This window comes from Alternaria rosae (genome assembly GCF_020736505.1).
Source record: "Alternaria rosae strain MPI-PUGE-AT-0040 chromosome Unknown BKA58scaffold_34, whole genome shotgun sequence".
In the NCBI taxonomy this organism is placed as follows: Eukaryota; Fungi; Ascomycota; class Dothideomycetes; order Pleosporales; family Pleosporaceae; genus Alternaria; species Alternaria rosae.
In genome coordinates this window covers 1-11,423 of record NW_025763603.1, presented here as the reverse complement: position 1 = coordinate 11,423, position 11,423 = coordinate 1, and the positions used below count along the sequence as shown (strand labels likewise).

Sequence of the window (11,423 nt, the reverse complement as noted above, 5' to 3'; positions counted from 1 at the left end):
TACATATATTGGAACAACAACTTGGTCGGAACACGAGAAGGGGTCTTGGTTACTGTACCAGAAATGCAAGGCAAGCAATATACCTGCCACTGCAGTGCTTCTACGTCATTCGTGGGAAAACCACACCCCTGGTAGATGTAAGAGCACGCACGCATAATTCATTGCACTCCCGCACACATCCTGCAGCCCAGCCAGCCACCCCAGCTTACCCGAGCTCGGAGCCGCCGCAATCCCATCCCTCCCATCCCTTCCCCCATCACATCACCCACCCTCGCTCTATACCAGGGTAATCTTATCATCAGCATCTCTTACCTCGTATAACCCGCCAATTCGCCAAAAGGCTTGGGTTATAATGGCAGGCCCCCAGCCTACTAACAACTAACTTGGTTCCGGCAGCGGTTCTTCTTTTCTCTCCGCATATGCGCCGTTGATCCGCCCTTCTGCACCGCTCCTCTCTCCCCACGCTCGTATGACGTGTGCCATTCTGTGCACCAAGCTCTACAGTGACGCCGGATAGAAGGGTTTCCGTAAAATAATGCCGCGCCTTATATGTACGCTGTATATTCGCTTGACCTCAGCCTTTTCGTTTGCCTGGCGAATCGCTTGGATATACACTATACCACATACTCACTCACTCTCGCTCACGCGCGCCTTTATGCAACCGCAAATGCAAGCTGTACATACACTAAAGCCGCAAGCGAGGGCTGTCTTCTTTGCCTAGTCTCCTCGCTATTCGTCTCCTCGTCGACGATATTCCGTGCGCTCATTTCTCCCGGCGGCCAATGACTCCTCCTGCATTTTCTTAGTGAAAGCGACGGGGTATTGTTGGAATGAGGTACCAAGGGTAAGCGAAGGATTCTTGACAGTCGCAAGGTGATGCGATGCGGGCTTAGCGTGGATCTGTGATCTGAGGTGATCGCGTGGGTCAAAAGATGGGGCTGGCGTTTGCAGAAGGTTGGTCGTGATGGAGGGTGGTGACGTGGTTGTGACGGCTGGGAAGGCAGTGTGTGGCTCCGATGGAAGGCTGGTGTATGGCTGTGTCGACGCCAGTGCGGTGTGTTGTGCGTATACGAACGGCGAATCATAACTGCGTGAGGGGATGCCTATGAGAAATACTCCGTAGTTAATATGCCTACTTGAAGTCGCCTAGGTCAAGTTCACAGCCGACCGTATGTCTCTTGACACATTCTGCTAAGTGTGCATACTTCAGCATCTTTAAGGAGACAAAATCAAGTTTGATAGTACAACCTTTCCCATCTCCATAGAAAGAACCACAAGATCAAGGGATGCTACTTTTCGAGCTTCCCAGTTACATGTATATGTTACTAACCTCATACTCAACCTTCTCTGGCCACCTGCGATTGCACAGTATACTTCTAACAATGTCACCTGTGCCATGTGTGCCATGTCAGCAGGTGAGAGCTTATAAGTGTATATCATGATACATTGTTTCCTTGCTGGCATCTTAAATCCCAAACTGGGACTTTTTGACTAGTGATATCCATGACGTGGGATGAGAACGGCAATCGTGGGCACATCAACGACAGCGAAAGAAGTAAGATAATCACATCTTCGCTGTTACCCAACATCGTTTTCGGGTGCATACATTTCGCACAGAGTATGGCTAAGCAGGGGACAGATAACAAAGCAAATGACCCAATTGACATGTCGTTCCTGGCGGGGACATCTCTGGTAGGAATTATCACTATAACGAGATAGTACATTACTCGGATAGATACATTCGAACAAAAAGGTATAAGATTAGTAGGCTTTCATCGATACGCGGGAAAGCTTTCTCCTTAGCGAAGCTGCGGTCGCAGTCTCATCATGTGCATTACCAACTCTTTGATCTCGATTGTCACATGCATCGAGTGACTACCGCAATTATACCCTACCATCTCATCCTTCGATACAGTCGCGCGCAATGCCTGAGGTACAGATGGCTCTATGCCCGGGCTGTTATGATGGATATGCATAGAAACGTATCGAGACACCACAACTCGACCACTTCGAATGCGAAAGAAGTAGCACGCTCGTCTCAAAGGGAACTTTGAAGATGTCGATGTCACCCTCCAATCATATGCCTACCTAGTACTGGCGAGCCGTCTCGCTGGGATCAGAAGAGAAGGCAAGATTGGAGTGCACGTCATCACGCACATATGTGGAGATTGAGCACAGAACTACAACGATATGCGTTGATTGAAGCCCAACCACAACACTAACAACAACACCACGCACCCAATTGAACGCACCACCTCAATTGAAGCCACCATGAACACCGCACTCCTCCGCACATCAGCCCTGCGCTCCGCAGCCCGAGCCGCAGCTCCCACCACATCTCGCGCCGGCCTCGCAGGCACGACATTCGTTCGCGGCAAGGCCACGCTGCCCGACCTCCCATGTACGAGCTCATTCTATCTCCTACAGATACCACCTACTAACAGCTCCCAGACGACTACGGCGCGCTCGAACCCTCCATCTCCGGCAAGATCATGGAGCTCCACCACAAGAACCACCACAACACCTACGTAACCTCCTTCAACAACTTCAGCGAGCAAATCGCCGAAGCCAAGCAAAAAGAAGACATCAAGGCGCAAATTGCCCTGCAGCCCTTGATCAACTTCCACGGCGGCGGCCACATCAACCACAGCCTCTTCTGGGAGAACCTCGCGCCTACCAACCAGGGCGGCGGCGAGCCCCCGTCTGGCGCCCTGTCTGCTGCTATCAACAACAGCTACGGCAGCCTTGATGCGTTCAAGGAGAAGTTCAACACGGCGCTTGCGGGTATTCAGGGCAGCGGTTGGGCGTGGTTGGGTGCAGGATACCCAGACGGGTGCTATTCAGATCAGGACGTATGCGAACCAGGATCCGGTCGTGGGGCAGTTCCGTCCTATTCTCGGTGTTGATGCGTGGGAGCACGCTTACTAGTAAGTTCATTCTGGAGTCTTGATCATGGACATAAGACTAACCTTCTCGTAGCCTCGACTACCAGAACCGCAAGGCCGAGTACTTCAAGGCTATCTGGAACGTCATCAACTGGAAGGCCGCTGAGAAGCGCTTCCAGTAGATCTGATGCTCCTGCGGCAGGACGAGGTTCCTAACTCGCCGTTAGCTAGCGTCTGGTCAAGTATGAACGATCTTCATAGTGTATGTAGTGTAGTAATGCAAGCGAATGGATTAATGCAAGATTACAAATCGTATATCATCCTTCGTCCCATATATATGCCCTGAGAATTGCTCAAAACTATGCCAACTGTATGTCCAAAACGCTGATAATGCAGATATTGCTAACGAACCCTTCTAACGCTGTACGATGCTGTCCCAAAGAAATGCCAGATGCCACATACCACCGAAACACGCTACACTAGAACATGCTCCAAGTAAACACGCCCTCTACACCCAAAGACAAAACTAATGCCTAACCCCCTGCATCCACCGATCAATCTGATCCCTCTGTCTGGGATCCATGGGCGGCTCCATCATCCCCCCATGCATCATCCCATTCATACCCATCGGCATCTGCATGCCCCCCATTTGCATACCGCCCATCTGCATACCACCCATTCCCATGCCGTTCATCTGCATACCGCCCATCTGCATCGGCATCTGCATACCCATCCCGTTCATCTGCATGCCCATGCCATTCATGTGCGATCCCATACCCATCATGCCACCCTGTTGCATCATGCCAGGCTGCTGCATGCCCATCTGCATAGGCATGCCCATCATAGACTGATGTTGTCCCATCCCATTCATCATGCCAGGCATCTGCATGCCCATCATACCCTGTTGCGGCGGCATGGCGCTCATTCTTTGCTGGTTGGCCATCATCATGGGGTTCTGGGCGTTCTTGTAGGCTTGAATTTTCTGGCCGAGCGGGATGTCGTCGTCGTCTTTCTGGTTGTTGGTCATATTTTTGAGGAGTGGGTCCATGGAGCCATAGGATGTGGCGCGCATTGTGGCGGTGAGACGTTGTTGCTTTTTGCGCTCTTGGTCGAGCACATTTTGGTGGAGGAGACTGCCTTGGGGGAGGTGCGAGACGAGGGCTTCGTTGGAGACTTTGCGCGCTTGGTTGTGCGGGTCGATGGGATTGGCGGAGAGGATGTCGGCGAGACTGCTGGAGGAACGGAGATTGGGTCGGTGGCCGGATTGGGGGGCTTGTTCGCCTCGTAGGGCCGCTTCGGCCTGCAGACGGGCGCGACGTTGGCCGAGGGTCTCCTCTTCCTCTTCGTCGTCAGCAGCAGGTGGGGGTGCTGGAGGGGTGTCTTTGGATTGCTCCTGGCCTTCTGGGACACCGAACTTGCTCATCATCTCAGAGGCGAAGTCATCGCTCACTGTACTCTTGCGCACATCACCGAGTGCTGATTCGCGCTGTTGCTTCTCCTTGATGCGGCGCATACGGTCAGCCAATGTCTCGCCTGGCTCTTCATCCGACTCTGGTTCGGGAGTCGTGATGGTTGGGAGGTTGAGTTGGCTTGAGGAGGCTCCGAGGTATTGCGTGCGTCGTTGATTAGGGTCAATGCCTAGTAGCCTCGTGCGACGGCTACTTAGGGGTTCGCGGTCCTCCAACTCTCGCTGCTCGATAAGACCCATGCTCTTTTGACGCATTTGCTGTTGAGGTCTGTAGAGAACACCAAGCGGCACGTCGTCATCCGAGTCTTCTTCTGGTGGAGCTTCCCAGGCGAGGTTTACTTTTTTGCGGATTCGTCGTTGCTTCTCGGCTTCGGCCACGTCGTTCATTTGGAGCAGGGTCTGTCTACCGTCAATCAATCCCTGCTCCATCAGCGTCACGTAATTCATCTTCCGAGTCTGCTGTTTCGCCTTGCGTAGCTGAAGCTCGGCGAGAAGAGTGGTCGGTGCACCGTATTGTGGCTCCGGCTCCCCTTCCTCTTCGCTGGATTCTTCTTCTTCTTCTCCTTCTTGATAATGGTCTTCCGGATGTTCTTCAAACGAAGGTCGAACAGCATCGGGATCACGTCCATCCGGTCCTCGTGCGTCCTCATCACGCTCCTCTAATTGGTCACCGAGGCTCATCCGGCTTTCGCTTGCTTTGACAAGCAATAGATTCATGTCAGCAGAGCTGTTTCGTTTCTTCAACTTCTTCAGGCGCTCGCCCTTTGCGTTGTGGTCAGTATCCAGTAGATTGAACGAGCTGCGTCTTCGCGTCTCTGCCAGTGTCGGTGGCATCTCTGGTAGTTTGGAACTTCTGCGCTTGCGTTCCGCACCGTACACTTCGTCGCCGACATGCCCAGCAAATGGATGATCAGTGAACGCAGACACAGGAGCATGTGCAGAAGCGTCCAGGATGCTTTCGAGCGTATCCTCCGCAGACTCTCCCTTGACCGCAAACTCCTGAGTAGGGGCGGCTCGGTTGTCAAAGTAAGCGCTTGCTCGTAGTTGCGGTGGAAGAGCCATGAGACTTTGCCTACTCTTCCTGTTGTTAGGCTTCGGGTCTGCCAGGTTATCACCAAGTAACGGCATCGATTTTCTATGCTCGTTTTGCATGGAATCCAACAACCGTGACCGACGATTGGCTTGCTGACTCATATTAGGCAATTGTGACAAACGCTTGGGCAGATTCAGCATCTTCGGTACAGGGGCCGGGTAGAAGACCATGCTATCGTCCGGCGGCGGTGCGCCTATTGAGTGAACGCTCGGATTGGATCTCATCATGGAGGAGTGATTGGAGGAATGTCGGCTGTGGCTGTGGTGAGATGGTTCGGGTTCCTCCTCGACAGTATCTGGGCAGTGGACGCCATCAAAGTCATGCCATAGTGTACGTGCTTGGTGTGTGGTGTCGGTCGAGGCTGCCGTCGGCGGTCGGTCTACGAAATCGCGGTAGTCTGCATATTGGTTCTGCACTTCTTCGTCGGGCTCCGGCTGGCTAGGTGGGGTGCCTATATGGATACTGTTACGCAGCTCTTCTGGCAGACCATTCGCGACTTCATCGAATATGCGTGTAAAGGACGAGACCTTCCGTTGGGGCGGCGAAGCAGAGTCACGCTCTTCATTTTGTTCCTCCTCGACTTCCTCCGGGTGTACAATCTGTCCGAGACGCGATGCCTTTGACTCCGAGCGCTGGCGCTGGACCGAAGTCGAGGGTTTCGACCAGTTGCCTGTCCCTGAGCGCAGAGACCCTGCAGGAGAGGTGATGTAACCGCCCGGAGAGTAACCGCCCCATCTTGCATTTCCGTTGAGGTCTACGATTGAATTTGCGTGGGAGCTCATCGAGACGCCGCGACTTCGGGTGCTGGCCTGTCTCGTAGGCTCGAGGTCGGTAGTCTGTAGTGAACGCAATGACGATCGCCGGCTGTCAGTCAGCTTGAGTTCCGAATATGTCTTCCGAATCTCCTCCTGCAGGTCTGAGCCGGACTCGCTCATGCGTTCGGCATGTTCTTCCAGGCGTTCGATGTTGCCGACATATGCCCCTTGCAGCGATTGGAGATCGGGCACCGGATGACGGAGGTCGCTGTCAGTCTTGGGGGAAGTCATCACAAAGACAGACAGCAGAGAAACGCCGCAGCGGTGAAGGAGTCTCTACTTGACTGCGGTGCGACGCTGGTAAAGGAGACTTCTGGTGTGATTGTTGCACCGAACCGGACATGGGTGGAGGGTGATCGACCCCGATCCTTTCCAAGAATAGCACGCAGCACGTTACGGCAAGAGCGACCCAGACCTAACGGTTCTTGGCGCTGTCACCCAGAACTCGCGACTGAACATGATTTTTGGGACAACACTCCCGCCTCGCCCACGGTTCATCCACGACGAATCACGTGGCACGCATGTCTGCCTGACTCACTCCCAAATATTGCGACACCGACTGCGACATCGATTCCACTACCAGACATATCGCGCGCGCCGAACAGCTGCCCTCTGCCAATAATACTCTCGTATTCAAACATTCTCACATACGAACAGCTCCACCATGGACGAAGGTGGCAAGCGCAAGCACAGCTTTCGCCAACAACCAAACAAGCGGGCAAAGGCTGAGGATGGCTCCGCGCTCAAGTCTGGCTTCGGTGCCAAGATGCTGGCGAAGATGGGATACAAGGGCGAGGGTGGTCTTGGAAAAGAAGGTGGTGGTATCTCAGAGCCCATCCAGGTCGTGAATCGAGGCACCAAGGGCGGGTATTGGGTATTGGTATCGTCGCAGAAAAGAGCGAGCAGCAGCAACGGCGCGAAGAGCGGCGCAAGGCCGAAGCAAATGGGCGAGAAGTATGTCGACACGTCGGAAGAGGAGCGGCGGAAAGGAGAAGAAGAAGCGAAAGGCCAAGGCTCGGGGCGAGACACGAACCTCAGCTCCACGACCGAAGAAGACCGTCTTCGAACTCGAACAGGCTGGTATGCATGTACCCACTTGCGCTACAATCCATTATCGATGCGACAACCGGCGCGTCTACCCTACTTCAGGCATGTCACTCCGCGGTCCTGACATTGTCCCGTTCGAGAACTCCTTACAAGCGCGGCGTACGTCAAGATTTGAATAGCTTCTCAGAGGCATTCGAACAGCTGTCAGGTTGAGTCGCAAGCCATTCCCCCTCAGGAATACGCGCTGCATAGAGAATTGGAAGCGCTCGAAAAGCAGATGGACGAGCTCGAGGACCTACAAGCGCGATTGAGTCACTACGTACAGGTACCTTTGACGTTGTCTGCGAAGGTCTCAAGAGCCTGCGCGCGGCCTACCCGTCCAAGCCACTACACCGTGAATCCATTGCCGTCATACATCCCCACTTCTCCAAAGCGATTGCTTCCTGGGAGCCGCTCGAGGGTGCGCTGGTGCGCTGGAGGCGTGGCGGCAGCCTTCTCTGAAATGGCGAATATCATACAGCCCCGAAGTAGGAGGGTTGCATCCCAGGCCTACACCCACCCTTCCGAAGCATTGGTCAGTCGCACCGCAATCGACGAAGAAGACACGATAAAACGCGGCACCACATCGTCATATGAGACCATGATGCTCAAATACTGGCTACCTAGAGTAAGCTCAGCTATAACACAATGGGACGTCAAGAACCCACAGCCCATGGTGCACCTGCTAGAAGTTTGGAAGCCAGTTCTCCCACCCTTCATCGCGAAGAGGGTGCTTAAACAGGTGACTACAAAACTCTCCACTTCTGTCCACGAGTGGAACCCGCGAAAGTTCAAGAAGAGCCCACATACATGGATCGTCGAGTGGCTACCTTTCCTTAGGCCAGCGGACTTGGACCCCAAGGGATCAGGCCTGGTCGCCGAGATCAAGCGCAAGATCCGCCATGCACTGCAGTCTATCGATCTTTCCAAAGGTCCATTGCCAGGGATGGAACAGTGGAGAAGGGTCTTTGGAAAGGCGGAGTTTGATCATCTACTCACTTCCCATCTGGTACCTCGTTTGTCCGCCTTCCTACGAGACAGCTTTGAGATCAACCCCGCCGAACAAGATCTTGCGCCACTCGAGGCTGTATTCGCCTGGAAAGGACTGATATCGAACGAGGTTATTGGAGAGCTTCTGAAAGCACAGTTCTTCCCCAAGTTTCTCGAGATCATCCATCAGTGGCTCACGAGCCCGGAAGTGGTCTTTGAGGAAGTACAAACGTGGCTTACCTGGTGGAGGACTGAGATCTTGCAGGACGACATCAACAATCTGCCATCAGTCGCTTCGTCATGGAACGAGGCATACTCACTCATCAATACGGCATTGGATCTTGGCGATGCGAGACTGACAGATCTGCCCGCGCCTCAGGTTGAAAGCACGGGAGCTTCGCCAGAAGTGTCCCAGTTCTCCAAGTCCGTCAATCAACAAGCATCCCGTCCTACACCGCAAGTCGACGAGCCGACTTTCAAAGACATTGTAGAGGAGTTCTGCGCCGAAGAGAACCTCCTTCTAATCCCCCTCCGCGAAGCCCACGACCAGACCGGTCTGCCGCTGTTCCGTGTCACAGCGAGCGCAACGGGACGCGGAGGCGCAGTGGCGTATCTCAAAGGCGATATTCTGTGGGTACAAAACAAGAAAGACAAGAGTCTCTGGGAGCCTACCGGTCTGGACGCCACCCTCACGGCCAAGGCAGAGGGCAAGTGATGCCTCCCACCTCACTCCAAACTGCGTATTGTACACCACCTCGGTGCTCAGTCCCGGCAGGGTAAGCTCCCATAGCTCTCCTGGGGCAGATATGTTTGCTAGCATTCGCTTAATCCAGCATCGGTACGATGCTTCCTTAGGTAGTGATAGTGATGACGACTCGCAGTCAGTCGAGGCTATAATAAAGCCACGTTATCCCTCCACCAGCGCCTGTCTGTAAGGCATACCAAAGTGCCGAAAGTGTTGCATGAATCGTGAACGAAAGAGGAGTACGGCCAATGCGAACGGCTGTCACAGCATCGGGGGGGTGATGCGGGCTATTAATCGGTCCTTGCTGCAAGCCTAGTCTGTGACTTTCGTTGCATTAAGCCACGAGGCCGCGTAGAATTTACATGTCCGACTCGCCATTCACAGGGTCAGATGCCGGATTATCTACTTCAAGTCGCCAGTATAGTGGCTCTGTGATGGCTCGTGATGCGTGATTGCTAGTGTGATGGTGTGACTGTGCGCTGATTCGCATACTCTTGCATATCTGGGCGCTTAGAATAGATTTGTCCAGCCAATAGAAATGGCGCAATAGGTGCGCATTCTCTGGCGTGCAGGGGCAGCCTTTCATGCATGCGGACCGTCTCCCGTTGACTGTGCCCCGAGCTGGCAGGCGATCGCGCATGTCCGGGAGGTTGGTAGTCTCGAGTACTGTGCTCGAGCGTTGCGGCACGGGTAAACATGTTTCTCGAGGTTGTTCTTACCACAACGGCAACAATTGCACAGTACAACAGTTGCGCGTATCACCGAGTAGACTTCATGCTCATAGCTCAAGCCTCGAATGTCGAGATTTATCATCGGCTGATCCCATTTCGCTCTAGCTTGAACGAAGCGAGCCCCGCCTCAGCGGCTGAGAGACTTCATCCACTGGACGCCCCATGTAGCTCAAGAACTAGGCCGACCAATCAGACCGCGCATGCAACCTTCCCCAAGCCATCACACCCAGTCGCCTCTTTCCTTGCATCCGACCACTTGCAGACCGCCGATCAAAGTCTTACCCGCTGCCCATCCTCTTCCTATCACCATGTCGCCTGCATGTTACACTCTGCATTTCACCCGGTTCCTCTCAGTCGGGATAGCGGGCACTCATTCATGTGCAATTGCGGCCCTAGATCGACATTGCACCCTGGACGAAGCAGCAGCAGCAGCTCGAAAGATAGACCGCCCCTCTGATTGTCACATTATTCCTCTCTCATTATATATTTCCAGTCCCCCCTTGACTGAGGGCGCGGATTACGATGCTCGTCGGAGCGCTTCCTCCGGCACTCATCTCACTGCTTCTTGTTGCATCGCGTGTTTCTGCTGCGCCTTACGACTTTCTCGATAATTATCGCGACCCCACGCCGGCGGCTGACGAGGGGCCTCCTGCTTCATATCACGCTGTCCGAGACAAGAACGTTCTGCCGTACGAGATTTGCGGTGTTGTTGGCGGCTACGTCTTTACAGTACTTATCTGGGGGGTTCTTCTCCTCACCGTTGGTAGAAAGATGAGACGAAAGGCTCTCGACCCGCCCAAGCAATTGGAGCTGGAACTCCAGGACAAACCGACTGTACCGGCTATCCGAACAGCTGGACTCACATCGCCACCGCTATCCGCGCGGTCGTTTTTCGGGAAGTTCAAGAGAAACAGGAACGACTCTGTTAGCAACCCACAGAGTCCTGTTGTTCAGTCACCAAGTTCGTTCGACCAAAAGGTTGTTGATGCCCACCGGGATCAAGCACAAGCAGATATGGAGCGTCTCTACGCCGCCGTCATGGATTTCGACGAACGAAAGCACTCGTCCAAAGTCAGTGTAGAAGAAACAGAGCCCATCCCACGACCCACCGAGCGCCGACGACCCTCAAACATCAGCATCGCGCGCCCGGAATCACACACCGAAACCCCAATCTCGCCCGTAAAAGCCATCTACCCACCAAACTACAGCGTCCAACAACCCAGCGCATCCACTCACAACGCTCACCTCCGCGCAGACGCCCACCCACCCCCAAGCCCCCGCAGTATCCTATCGAAGCGCTCCCAAAACTCCAACACAAACTCCACCGGAAGCAAAAATGCGCGCTTCAACTTGAAGAACCTGCGTATCTCAGGCCCGATAGCGAAATACCCAGGCGCAGACTCCGACGACGAAGCACGCACGCCCCTCTCTCCGCGCTTCTACGCAAACCCCGGTGTCCCCCCTTCGCCACCTACACAGACGAACTCGCCAACATCGCCGGAGCAATATATAGAAGAAGCACTAGACAGCGTACAGCCCCTCCCGCGACCCGCACCCCAACGCCTCGGCCCACCGCCGACATCCCAACCCTCCCCCCGCCAACAACCCCC

General features: G+C 54.2%; 4 protein-coding genes across 4 annotated transcripts; 3 read left to right on the top strand and 1 right to left on the bottom strand.

Moving 5' to 3' along the window:
• The first annotated feature begins 2,378 nt into the window (after positions 1-2,378).
• Positions 2,379-3,194, top strand: BKA58DRAFT_395624 (Manganese/iron superoxide dismutase). Its single transcript, XM_046171312.1, has 3 exons — positions 2,379-2,809; positions 2,850-2,927; positions 2,980-3,194. The coding sequence occupies exons 1-3, from the start codon at positions 2,493-2,495 to the stop codon at positions 3,065-3,067; spliced, it is 483 nt and encodes a 160-aa protein (XP_046019713.1). The 5' UTR covers positions 2,379-2,492; the 3' UTR covers positions 3,068-3,194.
• Positions 3,195-6,600, bottom strand: BKA58DRAFT_395623 (uncharacterized protein). Its single transcript, XM_046171311.1, has one exon. It carries the CDS (start codon positions 6,490-6,492, stop codon positions 3,412-3,414), a length of 3,081 nt encoding a protein of 1,026 aa, XP_046019712.1. The 5' UTR covers positions 6,493-6,600; the 3' UTR covers positions 3,195-3,411.
• Positions 6,601-6,622: 22 nt separating this feature from the next.
• On the top strand, positions 6,623-9,052 carry BKA58DRAFT_455518 (GC-rich sequence DNA-binding factor-like protein-domain-containing protein; the record flags this gene model as incomplete). Its single annotated transcript, XM_046174555.1, has 4 exons — positions 6,623-7,141; positions 7,236-7,467; positions 7,586-7,776; positions 7,829-9,052. Exons 1-4 carry the CDS (start codon positions 6,926-6,928, stop codon positions 9,050-9,052), a joined length of 1,863 nt encoding a protein of 620 aa, XP_046019711.1. The 5' UTR covers positions 6,623-6,925.
• Positions 9,053-10,335: 1,283 nt separating this feature from the next.
• On the top strand, positions 10,336-11,406 carry BKA58DRAFT_279076 (uncharacterized protein; the record flags this gene model as incomplete). Its single annotated transcript, XM_046166819.1, has 1 exon — positions 10,336-11,406. A coding segment is annotated over one exon (1,071 nt), but the record flags the coding sequence as incomplete, so codon positions are not given.
• Positions 11,407-11,423: the final 17 nt, after the last annotated feature.